The following is an 18,846-nucleotide window of genomic DNA, read 5'->3' on the forward strand; positions in this document are numbered from 1 at the left end:
TAGTTTCCTTTGTCATGTAATTTTGGTTATGTATATGAATTTTTCTAAGGGTGTGGAATCCCCCCCTTGTCTATTCTATTTGATTAAATTCTTAAATAATTATTTGGTTAAGGGTGTGGACTAACCCCCCCTTTTTTTCTTTTCTCAAGTAATTTATGTACATTTTAGTACCCTCACTATTTACTCCTCTCTCTAAAATAATCCTTTTTTTTAATGAGCTTAAATCTTCTTAAATTTTTTGCTAGTCTAAGAAGTTGTTTCACTTTTCTTCTAGAATCCTAAAGGTTTGTTCAAACTCTTACGTAAAGCGATAACAAGCCAAGGAATGCAGGCATTACGTGTCTTCCCAAATTCAACTATATTGTTCTAACAAATGGTTGGTTTGGATGGTGGTAGGTAGGTAAGTAGACCTTAACCTTGGAGCTTGGACTACCTGACGGATTCAACACTGTTGTACTGATTCTTTGCTTAAGTTTGCAAACTCAATATAAAGGAAAATTTTATTGCCAGTCCTCTTGTTTTTTGTGCCAATTTTTTGGATTACAATTTTGTCAAAAGTTATTTCAATTTAGTTTTCTCAAAGAATTTCAATCCATTTCTCATATAATCTTTTTATAATTATCCAAATGATTGAATTAATTGTATGGTTCATTTATTGATGGGATTATTAAATCTAAACACACACAAACACACATACTTTTACTTGTATACTTACTAGTAAGATGTTATTATTGAGCAGTTAAATCAAAACACCGAGCAATAACATTTTAATAGAGTTTTTGAGCTAGATAAAACTTTAAATTGATTTCGCCTTAAAAGTACTTTAAAGTGATCGATTTACATATAAATCAATTTAAAATATTGAAACACACATACTTTTACTTGTATACTTACTAGTAAGATGTTATTATTGAGCAGTTAAATCAAAACACCGAGCAATAACATTATAATAGAGTTTTTGAGCTAGATAAAACTTTGAATTGATTTCGCCTTAAAAGTACTTTAAAGTGATCGATTTACATATAAATCAATTTAAAATATTGATTTAAATTTCTTTCACGTCCTTGGGTTCAACTCCTCTCACTTGGATTGCCTTTCTTTCTGTAATGGGAATATGCTTTAAGTAAGCTTTTAGGAGCTAACCTTTCATGGGCTAGAAATAGTGAAATTGAAAAGGACATTTAAGTCAGCTCTTAGGAGCTCACCTTTCATGGGCTAGAAATAGTGATCTTGAAAGGACATTGAAATTTAGTGAGGCATATATATTGTCACAAAGTTTAGGATGAAAATTTGATGTATAAATAAGTAGAGCCAATTTCCTCCCACCCCATAGGAGGACGAACATAGAGAGGCATATAGAAAAACTTCATATGCATATATGCTTATCTTGGGCAGCATGTTTACTCAACTAAAACATAATGCTATGCTAGGACTTTTACCATTGAAGACAAGATGGCATATGCTCATTGTTGTGATAGGCATATTTGAGCATTGATTGAAAGTTGTAGTATAATGAGGATTGCCATTATTAAGCCCAATAGAGAGTGGTGGAGATTTTCCATGTACTTTGCACATGACTTTATGGCTAAACCATCATGTACATGGTTGCATATGTGATCAAGAGTGACATTGAGATGAAGCGGCTTGATTTTGAGTAAGTCCCTAACCTCACCCTTGGTCTCAATCATCACATTTCACTTGCCTCACTTATAGGCAACACATCAAGGTTGAAAGTAACTAGTCAAGGATTGGGATTGGATGTGAAACTTGGAAATTTTGGCTTTACGGTCATTTTTAAATTTGCAAAATTTGGTCACGTGTCATTGTGAATTCATGACAAGTCCAAAATAGATAGGATGGTGACCTAGGTTGGCACCTTCCTTGCATCCACTCGATAGCATCCCCTTCCCTACATCCAACCTTGGTCGACTGGGAGCAAGTAGTTTCCCTCCGACCTTATCTTCTTTTCTAAATTGTGTGATGGTCTTTGGAGTCACTACTAACCATGAGGTCAAGAGGCTTATTTATATTGTGCGTACATAAATTCTCCTAGCTCCAACTCGTGGATGATGTGAGCGAAGGATGCTTCACCTACAAGTGACAAATGAGGGATTACCCTTGGCAACTTTGAAGTGTACATTCTACAAATAACCCAACTAGGATAAACACTTTGGGTGGACCTTAGAGGGCTTCCCAAAGCATGCTAGCAGGGCTATGCCCAACTCTACTAGTAGCCAAAGATTATGTCCCCATGTTGATTGCAATGTTGGAACATAGCATTAAGCTACTATACTAGAAGGGATGTTTGGAGATGTGTTGGTTTAGCATTACAATGCCCTAAACACTCATTCGCTCACATCCTTCCATCCTAGGTAGGATTCACAAATGTTTGCCCATGGACTTGGAACATGGACATACTTCACATGGTTGGATTGCACACGCCAGTCAAAAGTTTCCTTGTTCAAGGGTGGCCGACCGACCCAAGCCCCAAAAGTGTGCAAAACTACGAGAGTGGGCTTGGTTGGTGGTCTCTATAACTCTTTCGTCCAATATGATTTTGCCCTACATTTTGCAGTTTGCAGATGCTTGTGAATAATCAAGTCACCCATGGTTTTTTTTCGATGGAGTCGTCTCCTCATTTGTGAATTTGCCCATTGTCTGCAACCTTTGTGTCTAAATGCCATTTTAAACTCCGCAAAGATTTCATGGGGTCCCTCCAATGCCAAGCTAGAGCACGATCATGCCTGGGCATTGCTTCTTCAAATCACTCGGAGGTGAGGTATGATCCATTAGGGTGAGAGAGAGCACATGAGATTTCCACAATACTGCAAAGCACTAGTTCTATGTGGTGTCCCTCCTTTGGAGGGAGGGTGATAGTATGAAGCTGCAGAGAAGCAATTCGATGGTCTACTACATTAAATCGGGTGTCAAGAGCCTTGCAACATCATCAATTTAGGAATCAGTAGCCTGGCATGACCGTACTCTCAGAGTGCAGCCACATGTATGGATGTTTGGATGGTTCCACCGCCATACTCAAACGCAAGCCTCTGATTTTAGCAGATATTGCTTGTTCACATGCTCACACAAGGACCAAACAGACGGTAGACTTTAGTAGAAGCGAGCAGACGTAAGAGAGGAGGGCAGAGGTACGAGAGGCGGACACCTGTGCAAACCCAAGAGTCCAAAAGCCCATAATGGGGCTATGAATGTCGAAGGGAGGGAGCCTGCATGTCACAACCAGATCTCCACTGAGATGGATTTTCGTGCCAGGCAAGACCCATTTCGTGTTACAAGTGTCCAAACCTCCAAACGTATGCGGCGGGGCTCTAAAAGCGTCTGAGAATTACAATGCGGAAAGTGGAAGACTAGGCAAGAGTGTGGGAAGAGATGAGATTCGGGAATATTCATAGAGATTCAGAATATACGGAGGAGAATATTCGTCAAGGTTCACGTCGACGATAACAAAGCAACGATGGCTGAACCCGTGGTTCCTTGTGCTTCTCCCCCTCCATCCCTTCCAGCATGGTTCCTTGCGCTTCTCCCCCTCCATCCCTTCCAGCCTGCATTCCTAGCTTCCCCATGCCTCCCCCTGAGCCCCCCCGCCTCCTCCCCCTCCCCCTCATCTCCCACACCCTCCTCCACTTCTCCCTCGACTTGCTTCACTTCTGCCCCGACCTCTTCCAAGAACTCAACCTCCTTGCTTGGCAGCTCCGCATCGAAAGCTTGGTTCCCCTCTCGGATGCCCACTCTTTGCTCTCCAGTCTCCTCTCCGATCCCAACGCTCGCTCCCTCTTCTCCTCTTACTATGCCCTCTGTCGTAACGCCCGCCCCCTTGCACGTACCCAGTCGTCCCTGCCCCAGCCTCACACCGGCGTGCACAAGGCTTTCCTCAGCCCTAAGCTCTTTGCCTTCTTCTCGGAGATGATTGCATTGCTCCAGCTTCTGTGCGAAGCGGAGGCACTTGGGATCGTGTCTGCCTGCAGCAAATATCAACAAGAAGAGGATTTCTTGGCTGCTTTGAAAACAGAAGCAAATTGCTTCCGGCTGAGGGACTTCCAGGATTTGTCCGATCGCATTGAGAGCTTCCAAAACAGCCGGACTGACAATGGTGGCCGCTGCGAAGTTCTCGAAGCTAGGTGCCTTGTCCTTTACTGCCTGACGGTGGACACCTTGTGGAGAGTCTCTAAAGAGAACATAGCAAAAGCCCGCATCAACTTGCGCCAATGCAAAGTCTTACAGCTCGCCTACAGGCGCTTAAACGCGTACTTTGTCGAGCTGATGCAAGTCTTCTCAGTCACTGGCGCGTGGCATACTTTTTTGTCGGTGGTCAGTTTGTTCGACGGGATCGGTAAAGAGTTGTGCAGGCTGCTCCTCTACGGTCGCAGATTTCTTGCGGACTGCTTTTGCTACTCGTGGGTAAGTTGGCCAATTCCAAGAATGGTCAGCCATTGGGGACTCCTGGTTTTGTTGGAGGATCTCGATTTCCATTGCAAACAGTTATCTTCAAAAATTCAGAACATCGTCGAAACGATCCCCCAAAGCTGTTTCAAAGATCCCAATTTGGAGCTTCTCAAGTTGCAACCTGCTCTGGTGAAAGCAGCCGAATATGATCATCAGGCGCTTCACTCGGAGCTGCAAACATACTGGACTGATATTAATCCGAACAGCCATAGTTGTCAAACGGAACATACAGTTCAAAATTGTCTAGAAGTTGGCACCTCGCAAACCGAAATGTCACGTACAGCTAACTGGCTCTCACCAAATTTCCTCACATCCATGATAGCCATAGCAGTCAGACTGAACAGCCGTGGCTGTAGTCCATCGGGAACACCTGAACAGAATACCGAGCAACTAGAGCAAACTGTCTTGGAAAATGATATATCCCAAACCGAAAAGTTACATAAAGCTAAGTGGCTCTGCCAGAGTATTCTGAGCCATTGTAAACTAGAGATTGAAACCTCAACGGATCTCTTCATCGAACCGGAGCACGTGAAACCAGTACGCTATTTGGGAAAAGGAAGCAGTGCGGAAGTTTACGAAGTCACGTGTTGGGGAGACAAATACGCAATGAAACAACTCTGGGCAGAGACAGTTCCATCCAGGGACGAGTTACTTCTCCAATTCAGATTACCTCATCCTCACATTGTGAAGGTCATTGGCTACACGGCAGGAGTGCAGGGCAATACGAACAGGGCATTGCTAATGGAGCTCATGACCTGCAGTTTAAGGAGTCACATTGATAGTGCAAGGAGCCCCTTTCCAGAGGTGGTGGCAGTAGATATTATGCTACAAATAGCGAAAGCAATTGAGTACTTGCACAGGCAAAAAATCCTACACAGGGACATTAAAGCATCGAATGTTCTTGTGGACGGAGAGAAAAATGTAGACTATTGGGGGGAACGTTTTATACATGTCAAGGTAGCCGATTTTGGAAATGCCAGGGAGTGCAACAGGAAAGATCTAACAGCACCTATCGGCACATCGTGTTGGAGGGCACCTGAGATCACTTCTAACCAAAAGCAATCTTTGGGATCCCTCGATGCTGCCCTTGATTATGCATTCCATCTGAAGCCAGATCCTTTCACTGTCAGCGAGTATGATTTTCGTGCAGATGTTTACAGTTTTGGGATCACCTGTTATGAGATTGTTTCACGAAAGTTACCGTATGAGGGAAAAGTTCCCAATCGTGCCCTCCTCCAGAGAATTGTGAATGGGCTTAGGCCAACTCTACCTGAGAACATCCACAGTCGTTTATCAGAACTTATAAAAGCTTGCTGGGATGGGAAGCCTGAACGACGTCCCCTCTTTCCAGAGATTTGTCGTACATTGAGAGAAATCAAATTTGGGTTGCTGGATAATAGATGAGTAGTTTTTAATGCTGGCAGGGCCTTCACCCGTGACTGTGGCATCGCCTATACAGTGTACAGATATCATATAAAGTTACTTGATGTTTCATTTTGACAAGGCTCCAGGTCAATCACATACTTGTAAGTAGCTGCCTGAGGAAGAAGCTCCTCTGTTGCAGGTTAGCATAGGGCATAAGCGGTCTTTGTGTGAGTGGGGAAAAATCATCATTTGTACATACGGGTGCCCAATACAGATTGTTAGTTAGTGCATGAGTGTGCGCGCGCGCACACACACATATCCCTTGTTTCAGCTCTTTGATTGTCCATAAGAACATAATGGACCTTTTCGTCATGGTTACTTTGAAAACCAGGGGAGAGAATGTGGCAATGTTTATTAACTACTATCTTGCACCTTGCAGTACTTTCATAGACTTGATTGAAATCTATAACTTTATGGTATGACCATGATTATTTATGTGTTATATAGGACTCGAGTTTCCTCAAGAATTACTATTGGTTGGGAGCCCATGAGTTATGCATCGATGGAGAGGCATTTTGGCTTGGAACAAAAATGGGTTGGATGTAAATGATATATGTTTAGACCCTATAGATTATTATACCTTTAAAAAGAGAATATATGTGTGTGTAGTTTCCCCCACTTTTAAATCATGAAGAGACGACTATCTTTTACGGGGAATCCTGTACTTAAAAATCAAGCTTTACTATTGGCTCTAGCCTCACCTTTACTATCGGCCTTAAAAAACAAAAGGTTTGAGACCAAAAGAGGGATAGATTCTTTATATATTTATTTTTGCACATTACTTGAAAAGGTTTGGACCACTACTTGGAGCTTGGGAGATTGGTTGAAGTTTCTAACTTTATGACCTAGCCATGATTACTTATGTCTTACTATAGGACACGGGGTTCCTCAGAATTTTTACTAATTGGAGGCCCATGAATTATGCATGGATGGAGATAGATTTAGCATCCCTAACCATGAGAAGGGAAACCGAAATGGGTTGGGTGATTTTTATATGTTTAGACCCCAAGGATTTGTATATGTTTAGACCTCTTCTTAACTTGATAATTAAATATTATAAAAAGGAAAATGTCCTTTGAAAAACTTGGACCACCACACTATATTGCATTTAGAAACAACAATCTATATTTCTTCCTTCCCATCACTTTGTCTCCCCACACTCTCCACATGCATCCCCCCCGCAACCCTCTCCTTTTTCTCTTCCATGCTCTCTCTTCCCCCTCTCATTTTCTCAAATATTACATGCTAAATTACTCAAACTTACGAAAGATTAAAAGATATCTTTATAAAATATCCTTTGAATGTCCACAATATGCTATGGTGATGGTCTGATAAAAACAATAATATGCATCTCAATTTTTAATCAATAATAATATAACTCACAATCGGAATTTTTGTACTTGTATTACTTTCGTTAGTGTTTACAAGAATCGATCGTGTAGAAGATTATCACCATGAATTACCAAAATGTCTTAATTGAGGACAAAAACTATTACAAGATACATGTATCAGGGGTGTCTGATCATGTTGTTGCAATAACCCAGCAGCCAAGTACTTCTTTATGGCATTGCAGGTTGGGGCACATGAGCCACATTTGAATTTTTCTGACTTAGAATTTTATGAGCACTGTCTCTATGGGAAGCCGACTAAATTAGCCCATTAAAGAAGGGGAAAGAAAGAGCTTGAAAGGCTTGATTTTGAAGGTATGAAACGAAGAGAGAGAGAGAGTGCAGGTACAAGACGAGTCGATAGAGCAGTCACGTCAAAACTTAGATAAGGTGAAAATACACAAGTACAAAGTACTTGTACCTAGACCTAGGACTAAGTGTCCTAGGTGTCACATAGGACTAAGTGTCCTATGTGGCCTAGAAGGCACTAACACTATAAGTGCCTACACTTATGCCTACAAGGCACATACCATGGCCTATAGGGCATCACTAGAACATCCAGAAGATGGCCTACAAACCCCCCTCCATGGGATGGGTTGAAGTAGAATCATTGTATGCAATTAGACGCAATTAGACACTGCCAATATTGAAAGAAATCAATTGGTAAGACCTTTGCAACAAATGACAAATCAAAGCATGAATGCACACATCGCTATCATAAGCATGCCAAAAGCACAAGTGTATGAGATGACCATAGCATAGAGCATGGCATCCACACAGAAAGCATTAAGGCACATGGAAGAACAAAGCATCATGCATCAAACTACGTCAAGCGAAGAAGCAAATGCCATCGACATGAAGCATTGAAAAGTAAAATCCTTTCCACCTACAGCCCATATGTTTGTAATCAAACCTGACCACCTGAGAGTAGCTATGAAAGCACCCAGGGGAGGTATTGACATGTAAAAACCACACTTGACCACCTTAAGTAGCAATGCATGCACTAAGGGGAGGTGATGGATTTGTAACTCACATCTGACCACCTTGCAGTAGCCAAAGGATTATGGCACCAAGGGGAGGTGTTGAGAGATATGGTGCCATGAGCACATATAGAGCAAAGGTATGAGCAAAGGGAAAGCTACCACATGGCATGGAGGAGATATCCCACATGTGAGCAAGCAAATGGATGTAAGTACCCTCACCTATAAAAGGGAGGTTCATTTGAAGTAATATCAATTAAGCACTTTTTGCACTATCTCAAGATTCTCTTTATGAGTCCAAGCTAATCTATCTTGGAACCTAATTGACTTGAGGTACATGTCATGAGCACTCTCTTCATCATGTTTGCACTTAGGCTGCATCCTCCTTAGATTAGTGTTGTATTAGGATGTTTTCTCAGTGACTAGGAGAGCTCGATCCCCAAATTTGACACTCATCAATGTTGGCAAGCTGTTTCATGAGGTCCTTGACCTTTGTCAAATATGCATCCATTGACTCACCTTCATTCATATTCACTTCCTGTAATTGCCTTCTCAAATATGCAACACGAGCTTCATTGCGTATCTGATAGAGAGAAGCCAATTTATCCCAAGCATCCTTTACTGTCCTGCAAGACCGGATGTGTGGAATAATGATTCTCTTGCATGATAAAGCAATGCATGAATGTGCATTTGCATCTCTTGCATCCCATCTTGACTGTTCTTGAGTTGGAAGAGCAGCAGGAGGAGTGCTAGAGGAAGAGGCATCAGGAGTACCCCCTGTAGAAGAACCAGCAGTAGAAACAACCACTGTAGCATTGGCTGGCCTCAGATCAGCCCCAGAAACAATATTCCACAAATGCTTTGCAACAAGAATATGTTTCATGAGATAAGACCGCATCGGATAGTTGGTGCCATCCAACTTATCATCTTCACGAAGAACTCCAAATAAATCTTGATTGTTCCTAGCCATAGCAACTGTGATACCCTGAAAAAGACCTGAAAACCCAAAAGCCTCAAGGCTATCACTGCAAAAAGCTAGCTGTCCCAAAAATGACAGCAAATATCATCTTCACGAAGAACTCCAAATAAATCTTGATTGTTCCCAGCCATAGCAACTGTGATACCCTGAAAAAGACCTAAAAACCCAAAAGCCTCAAGGCTATCACTGCAAAAAGCTAGCTGTCCCAAAAATGACAGCAAATATCTGCAAATTTCTGACCCAAATCAAAGGGCAAATGCAAATCTGACCCAAATGTGACTGTGACAGGCAATGTTCACTGCAAAAACAGCAAATTTGGCAAAAGCCCCAAATTTATTGAGGTCAAATAGGCCAAAAAGAGGGCAAATGTAGAAAAGCCCCAAATTTTGCTGAAATTTTGCAAATGTGACCCAATGTATGATAATCTGACCCAATGTCCTGCAAATGTAACTTAATGTCGTGCAATCTGACCCAATGTACTGCAATCTAAACAAGAAATTGCAGACTAAATCGCAAAACTCCAATATTCTTGCAAGAAATTGCAATTAAAGGAGATGAAAGGAAATGAAAGCCCCAAATTTGCCAATGTCATGCAAAAGCCCCAAAACTGCAAATGTTTGTAGATGACTGCAGTGAGACCAAGAACCTGATTCAAGCCAATGCCAAAATAGGTACGGAACCTGTAGTGAAACTGTACGGAATATCCAGATCAAGTACAAGCTGTACAATCAGCTGTTCTACATGTACATGTGTACGCGAAGCTAGTACAAGCTGCTGACGACTGATCTGTAGGTATACATGTACGGAAGATCGTACGAAAATAGGTACCGTGTACGGTGCAAGTACCTTGTACAGAGTTCCTACGCATGTACAACTATACGGTGAAAGTACCTTGTACGGAGTTCCTACACAGGTACAACTGTATGGTGTAGGTACCTTGTACGGCGAATCTACTGAAGGTACGACGATGCAGGTACGAACGTGCAGTACGGCAAAGCGACGCGTAGGTACGGCGATGTGTAGTACAGACGCAGATACTAGACCTTCCGTACGACTGTACGGAAGGGAATGCAGTTACACCTTTGGTTTGGGAAGCTGGATGCCTGGATCTTGGACAACCGCTGAAGAGCCTCGAACAGGCTGGGAATGTGTCGACCTACAGGGCAAAATACTCCCAATGAGCAATGGAGGACTCGGGGGCTGAGGAGAGCTGGAAGACTAGAGTAATACCTGCTCTGATACCACTGAAGGTACGAAACGAAGAGAGAGAGAGAGTGCAGGTACAAGACGAGTCGATAGAGCAGTCACGTCAAAACTTAGATAAGATGAAAATACACAAGTACAAAATACTTGTACCTAGACCTAGGACTAAGTGTCCTAGGTGTCACATAGGACTAAGTGTCCTATGTGGCCTAGAAGGCACTAACACTATAAGTGCCTACACTTATGCCTACAAGGCACATACCATGGCCTATAGGGCATTACTAGAACCACCAGAAGATGGCCTACAGATTTGGTGCATTTGGATGTATGTGATCCCATGCCTACACGGTCATTAGGTGGGGCTGAATACTATGTGACATTCATTGATGATGCAACTAGGAAAGTATGGGCTTGTCTTATGCTATAGCTCGGAAGAGCGATGTGTTCCAGGTATTTCAGAAATGGCTGCCTTTGGTTGAAAATCAGCCAGGAAGAACGCTTAAATGCCTACATACTGACAATGGTGGATAGTATCTCTCTCATGACTTTCAGCATTTATGCGATACATGTGGGATTAAGAGGGAGCTCAAGTCCCCTTATACTCTAGAATGAAATCCGGTTGTAGAACAGATGAACCGCACCATTCAGGAAAGTTTGCAATGTATGCTTTCCAATGCAAGTCTTTCTGGTGGTTTTTGGGTTGAGGCAATGAAGACTACAATGCATGTGATCAATAGATCACCTAGTAAGAGTTTGGACGGTGGTATTCCTGAAGAGGCATGGATTGGAAAGAAGCCCTCTTACTCTCATTTGCGTATATTTGGGTGTGAGGCATATGCACATGTGCCAAAAGAGCTTCGGAAGAAGCTAGATCCTAAGTCTAGGAAATGCATCTTTCTGAGTTATGGTGAAAGTCAAGAGATGGGCTATCGTCTCTAGGATCCAGAAGCAAAGAAGATCATACCAGGCCATGATGTGGTCTTTCAATGAGAAGAAGATGCATAAGACACCCATGAGAGATGTGGAAATGAGGAGAATCACTTTCCAGAAGTGAATCGACCCGCGTATGTTGATAGACGGCAAGCTGTCCATGCATCAAATGTGTAGGAAATGATGCTCCCACTTACGCCCACAAGTACACAATCGAGGGCAGATGATGGATCATCTATTGGTGGAAATGATGAGCCAAATGTGGCTGATATGCAGGCGGGAAAGCAAGCTGAAATGCCCTTGCTATGGGAGTTGTTAGCCGATATATGGCTAATTCAGAAAAGAGGCATTGGGAGGCAGTTAAGTGCATCATTAGGTGCATAAAGGGTACCAAGGAGATATGTATCTGCTTTGAAAGAGGAGAGATGTGTGCACTTGGGTACACAGATTCAGACTATGCAATGCATGTGGATAGTTGGAGATCCACTTCTGGTTATGTCTTCACCTTTGCAGGTGGTGCAATGTCATGGATGTCTCACAGAAGTGCATCGCTTTGTCTATCACAGAGGCCGAGTATTGTTGCAGCCACAGGTTGTAGCCACAGAGGAATACAAGGAGGCTATATGGCTTGATCAGCTAGTGGAAGATTTGGGGATTCATACAGGTGTACCGACATTGCATAGTGATTCCATGAGTGCTATTCAGCTAGAGGGAGATTTGGGGATTCATACAGGTGTACCGACATTGCATAGTGATTCCATGAGTGCTATTCAACTAGCACGGAATCCAGTTTTTCATGCAAAGACTAAACACATTGAGGTCAGGTACCATTTCATCAAGGAGGTACTTGAGGACTAGCGCATAGAGCTTGTCAAGGTTCATACAAATGATAACCCTGCAGATATGCTGACGAAGAGTCTACCTAGTTAGCGATTTAATTAGAGTCCACTAAGAACTATCGTTCTATGAATAAGAATAGTAGCTGCTCAGCTTGCTTGAATTGAAGAAGGCCAACTGACTACAAAGATAAGGACCCTGAAGGGAGGAACCAACCCCTTCAGGAAAGGAGCAAGAAGGGCCGAGCCTACAAACTAGGGAGTTGAAAGCAAGGAAAGAGGAAGTGACATGAAGGGAGGTGGGCTTGTGAAGAGAGGAACCAGCCCCCTTTAGGAAAGGAGCAAGGAGGACCAAGCCTACAATCCGAGAGCTCAAAAAGGTGACCTACACAAAGCAATGTGGAACCATCCCCTGAAGGGAGGAACCAACCCCCTTCAGGAAAGGAGCCAAGATGGCCGAGCCTACAAATCAGGGAGCTAAAAAAGGCAATCTGCTCAAAGCAATGCGGAACTAAGGAAAGGAGTTGTCTGTGTGTAGGGTCGTTAGTTGTCTATCTATGTATGTTTTGAAAAATATGCATGCATGCAATGATAAGAAGAGATAGACACAGAAAAGGTGAGAATCCTTTATTGCAATATCTCAGATACAACCACACTTCATCCACTAACAGATGCTCATCCCTACAGGGCTTGTTGCATCTGTGTACAACTGAAATCACTATCACAAGAAGAAACGAGAGCTCCTATCACTATGATCTCTCTTACACTCACACAGTGAGTTCTGCTCTAAAAAGAAACGATATAAAGACGTATCCTAGTCTGCATGCAGTGGTGAAGAGTCATGAACTCATGCCAGCATAGCCAGCCAGTAGCTAGAAGAGGTGCAGCCTGTTGGTCGCCCTTGGAGATCCGTGGAGGTCGACTCCCATGAGAGCTGAAGGGCTCACGACCCTTCCATGCGTGCATGAACCTCAAGGAAGGTGACCGCCACCTTGTATAGAACCACGTAGAAGGTCCTCTAGTACTGCGTCACATGGCACGCTCCGTCCATCCCTTCACAACCTTAGCAAGGTCCTCTACTCCTTAGAGGTTTATTATTCAAGAAAGCCAACAGTATGCTATGAAAAGGCCTGTAGGCATGATCAGATTTTGTCGTCAATCTTAGCTGGAAGTTGTCCCTTCCATGCATGAATTGATGTTTGTATATTTCCAAAGCGTACCGTGTCATGTCTCTCTAACTTTTTGGGTTTATTATTGTCGTGTCATTTTATGCGCATGTGATAATGAAGATGCAAGTTTTGATTCTCTTCACATACCATGGTCACACCGTGGTTAACCTAAGCTACACCTTGTTGACATCTTAGTCAATGGAGCAACACGTCAAGGGTGGTCACACCTGGGCCACACCTTGTTCACATCTTGGTCACTCGAGCAACACGTCAAGGATGATTGGACCTTGGTCACACTCTAGTCACATGAATGGCATGACTGGAGCGCTGCATGAGTTGTTACGGGACTAGAGCAGTGCATGACTAGGACATGACTGGAGCAGAATGGGAGTCGATAGCGAGCATTATTGCTTAGTACGTATGGGCAACTAGGTGCAAGCACCATAGAGCAGCAAACCACATCAGCCTTGGAGACAATGGGCAGCATTTCGCTAGATATCATTCATTCTCTTGGAGGTAGATGGGATAGACTCCAGGGAGATTCGGATCGCGCTAGGCATAGGAGGGGGGCTTTCATCAATATATGGAAACAGGGCCCTTTCCTTCACAAATGGTTGTATAATATGGCATTATAAACCATAGGAGTGGCTATTCGTTCACCCCCAAGAGCGGCCTGCCAAGGGGATATCCTTGTGTTTTTTATATTGTACCCTTCATTGGGGAGTTGTATTTTCCTCGGTGTCCCTATCACTAAGGAGTTTATTATGCTCTTTTCTCTAGATTTTTTTTTATTTGTTTGTTCACTTATGAAGGAAAACTATTCTTGCATAGTGTCCTTGTTGAGTTATTCTTGCATAGTGTCCTTATTGTAAACACTGCTAATGCACAAGATCTATCAACAATAAACATGGATTTAGAGATAGAACCATCACCTGCCAAACAATGGAGCGACATTGATGGCCTGTAGCCATTATGTATTTTGTGTATATGAAGTCCCAACTGTGCACCAACATTCTTCGTTGTTAGCTTATAAGAAGCTAAAACATAAGGGGAATCTTTTTTCAAATCAAAATAATCCTTCCCAATAGGAGTACACAGTATATTTGAATATAACATTTCTTGAATATCTTCACATTCAAAGGAGATATATTAGGGAGATTGACATATAAAAGTCAAGCTAAACATTCCTTTGTAATATCCATTGTCAAATTAATTATTATAATCCTTTGCATAAACAATTTTTAAATTGAAAACAAAGCTATTCCATGTAGAGCACAGGTTCAGAATGGTATGCTCAAGTTCATGATAGAGTACTTAGTGTAGGCATAACTTTTGAAGTCAAGCGTCCACGTTCTCATACCCAAGGCCCTTGATCCCATAAGCTCACCATGCACATTAATTCTTTTGACTTACATTAACTCTCGACATGCTACAAAATACTACAAGATGCATCTCAGGAAACCACAAGATCATGAAGAAGCTTATAGAATATCAAAATATGAAAGAGCTAGTTAGCCAAAATCTTCTCATGTTGTAAAATTTTTGGCATTCTGCATTCTCACATGATTGCCTAGTAGTTCCTAAATTTAATCAACTACTTAGATTTGCAATAAGTAATCGGTCATTATATTTCCTACGTCTATCATCAATACATTGGTGCGATCCCCCATGATATTGATGGGGATATCTATCTATCGAGCTTCATCTTATATTTGAACAAGCTCCACTTCCTAAGTAGACAATCCATAAATGACTATGGTCGATAATACATCTTCTTCCCCATCTCCCTTTGACATGAACAAAAATTGCTTCTATTAAGTTGAATAAAACTCTCCTTAGGATACAAAGGTGTGTTGACCAAAACAACCTATCAAGGTAACCTTCTTAAAAAGGGCAACAAAGATGGAAAGTAGCAACCTCGATCTAGAGGCTAGAAGCCAAGTAGGAGGCAAATGTTGCTAAGATAACGCATCTAGTGCCAAAACCAAACCTTAAATGATGGCTTGCAAGTAGAATTAGATATATTGTCTCAAACTAACCCTAGTTAGTCTATACCTAGCATATTCACCTATGCATAATGGATATTAACCATGGTAAATCACCCTTATGGCCAAGTGGAGGTCGAGGGAGGTTTAATAAAGCCTCGCTAAATATTGTTGTATGGGTTGTGGCTACATAAATGGCTTAGCTCTTATTATTTGACTATCAATCATTGTGGATCCTAGACTCCTCAAGGTCACCCATGGAGCATGGCAATAGCAGCACAGCTCCCCCTATTACAAGACAAGCGTTAAGGAGGAGGCTAGCTATAAGAAGTCAAGGGGAATGGGGGCCACAAATTTAAGCAAGGAACAGCCACTCTTGTGCTTAATGATTGCCAAGTGGCTCCATATTGCTCCTGCAGCCCATACATCTCCTAGAACTTAGATTGGGATTATCTTGGAGCTCTTTATAGTGCACACAGTCTCTTTTGGACTCGTTTGCTACCACCAGTCACCAGCCATATCTCACCAATTCCTATTCATGTGTCAGTCTCTTCATTAGATCTCAAGCAAACATCCTTCGTTTGAGACTCCCCCTCTGACGAGTTGATGGTGTTCCTTTGTTATGCAATATTTCCATGCAGAATGTTTCACATACACATTGGGTAACTATGAGCAGCAGACAACATACACCGAGTGCTATTCTACCTCTATCTCTTGTGCAATTTACTTCCATGGTTCATTATCTAGTACACTTGTGTTGATTGAGATTGCAGAGAGTGTGAGAATTCTTTAAGCTTATTCTACGAGCAAAAGATGGAGGCTGGTTGTGGCGCATAGGCAAGTATGGATGCGAGAGTAGAGCTGGGAAGAAGCGCAAACCAAGGAGATGTCGATTGATTGCGCGGCTAAACTATGTCATTGTATTGGAATGCTCGACAGAGTACCCAACTTTACATACTTCTTAAACTCAATAAATTATGAAAACATAGAGTAACCAACTTTTATAAAAGGATGCACTTTATATGTATAAAACTTAAAAGCTTTACTTTGTAGGAACAAGAATGGAGATAGATTGTGAGCACAAGGGAACAAGAAGTAAACACAAGTGAACTCCAACTGAAATAGTGAAGTAATCCCCGATTTGTCATATCAAATGTCTAACATAAGATGGACTTCACTCTGCAATTTTCTGCAAATTACTGCTAGTGAGTATAATGTCATCCACATATAGCACAAGAATGACCAAATCTGTGTTTTCTTGCAGAACATAGAGATTGGGCTCCGTATGTGTATTCACAAAGCCCTGGGACAGCAAAAACTTATGTATCTTATGATACCATGCACGAGGTGCTTGCTTGAGCCCAAATAATGCCTTTTCCAGCTTGCATACCTTGTGCTCTTGTCCCTCCACCACAAAACCTTGGGGCTGCTGCACATAGACCTCTTTGCGATCCCCATTCAGAAAGGCATTCTTGACATCCATCTGAAAGACTGACCACCCAGAATTTGCAGCTAACGAAATGACACACTGAATGGACCACAAAGCATAGTTGGGTCCATCCAACTTATCTGCCTCAGTCATGGTACCAAAATTCTCATTGAGAGACATGACTACAAGTTCAAGACTAAAGGCAAATGTGCAAATAAAATGCAACTAAAAGGCAACTAACTACTATGCAAATAAAATGCAACTGAAAGGCAACTAACTGCTATGCAATCACTGCAATGGCATACACTGACAGTGACTGCTCTGAAATAGCAGAGAATTTGCCCCAAAAATATCTGCCTAAACCACAATCCCTTCCGAGATACAAAATGCAATCAAGAAATATATTTCTGCCCCAAAAATAGTCCTCAAAACATAGCCAAACACTAGCTCACAATGCAATGAACTTCTGCACCAAAATAGACCTGAATCTCAGCCAAACAACGGCTCACAATGCAACAGCACTTTCTTGCTCAACCGGCATCCAAAATGTGCATAACCTTCAGCCAACACTGGCAAGGACCAAGAGCTGGAGCTGGAGAACGAGCTGAAGCCGGAGCTGAAAACACCTTTCTTGATGGCAAAATGTATAGACAGCAAGTCCGCATGGTATGGAACTGACTGGCACAAATGGAGAGGCAAAGAGGCGGGCAGCAGTCTATACAACAGTATGGAGTGTACGGGCAGCATTCCGTACAACAGTACAGACTGTATGGACAAGGTCGATGCAGGTCCGGGAGGCTGATGGCGAGCTGCAAGTTGAGCTGCAACCGTATGGAACTGTACGGAAACAGTCCGCGTGGTAGTACGGACTGGTACGGCTCTGCACACATAGCTGATGGCAGGCAGTACGGCTGAAATAGGCAGCAACAGGGAACAGGTACACAAGCAGGCGCAGGAGCTCTCACGAACTGTGGGTGAGCTAAAACGAAGTCACCCAGCAATGGAACCTTCTTCTCCGCGACGAAAGTGCGACGGGAGCACACGGGAGAGCAGGAAGGAGGTGGGTTGGATCGACTAGCTCTGATACCACATGTAGGAACAAGAATGGAGATAGACTGTGAACACAAGAGAACAAGAAGTGAACACAAGTGAGCTCCAACTGAAATGTTCAACGAAATGAAGTACTAGTACTTGGTATATATAGTCCAAGTACTAACACTCAAAATAGACTAAGTCCTAGTCTATCCTACAACACCATATCATTGTATATTTCTACATACTTTGAAAATCATTAGAATACTTGAACATAAAATTAAGAAGATATAACATTGTGGCAAACCAATATGATGGACAAAAGTAATCACAATATGTATGAGTAGCCAAAATTGATGATTAAATCTTTTCTCTCTATCCTATAAACAAAATGGTGGTTCAATGGATAATGACTCTGCTTAAAACATTTACCCAGAATTTGGTTTGGGCTAGCTGAGAAATCCTTATTAATATTATTTTGGGCTTCTAATGTAGCCCACCCATCGCTAGATGAAGTAGACCAGCCTTCAGAGTATTTGTCCGCATTCAACAATCGGGAAAACTGGTCTTCTATGTTATCCCGACTGTTACTTATCCATCCTGTTGTGGGATGGTTTTGCGCTTTATGCGTTAAAGAAGCCTTTAACTCTTCTTGAAGACGGTTCATCTCTCGTATAGTTACTTCAAGTTCTTGAGACTGAAGTTCCGAGACAGCCTCATCCTCAAGCTCTATTGAAGAATAGTCTAGAGTTGGAGTACGGTTACTCCCTTGTTTTTCCTAGCCGTTAAGGATAATTGCAAAAATACATACTTGAGGAAAGGACATATAATGCTGATTCGGAATGCTTGCTATTTACAATCCTGGAATCTTTTTTTTTTTTTGGAACTGATTTTAAGAAGTAAAGTATGTAAAATACGTATTTCCGTGTACTCTATATTTTCATAATTTGTTGAGTTTAAGAAGCAAACTATGTATCTCTTTGATACTTGGTTAAAGTCTAGTTTATGCAACAGTTGGTTCCCCCCAGG

General features: G+C 42.2%; 1 protein-coding gene across 1 annotated transcript; it reads left to right on the top strand.

Annotated features, from left to right (window-relative positions):
* The first annotated feature begins 3,629 nt into the window (after positions 1–3,629).
* LOC147904983 (uncharacterized) lies at positions 3,630–5,958 on the top strand. Its single transcript, XM_087396275.1, has one exon. The coding sequence runs from the start codon at positions 3,922–3,924 to the stop codon at positions 5,863–5,865; it is 1,944 nt and encodes a 647-aa protein (XP_087252401.1). The 5' UTR covers positions 3,630–3,921; the 3' UTR covers positions 5,866–5,958.
* The last annotated feature ends 12,888 nt before the right edge of the window (positions 5,959–18,846 follow it).

Source organism: Dipteris shenzhenensis, chromosome 2 (genome assembly GCF_047967505.1).
Source record: "Dipteris shenzhenensis isolate YYH24624 ecotype China chromosome 2, Dip_SZ_1.0, whole genome shotgun sequence".
In the NCBI taxonomy this organism is placed as follows: domain Eukaryota; kingdom Viridiplantae; phylum Streptophyta; class Polypodiopsida; order Gleicheniales; family Dipteridaceae; genus Dipteris; species Dipteris shenzhenensis.

Coding starts and splice junctions, on each gene's coding strand:
- LOC147904983 (XM_087396275.1), top strand. CDS start 3,922: ATGATTGCATTGCTCCAGCTTCTGTGCGAAGCGGAGGCACTTGGGATC.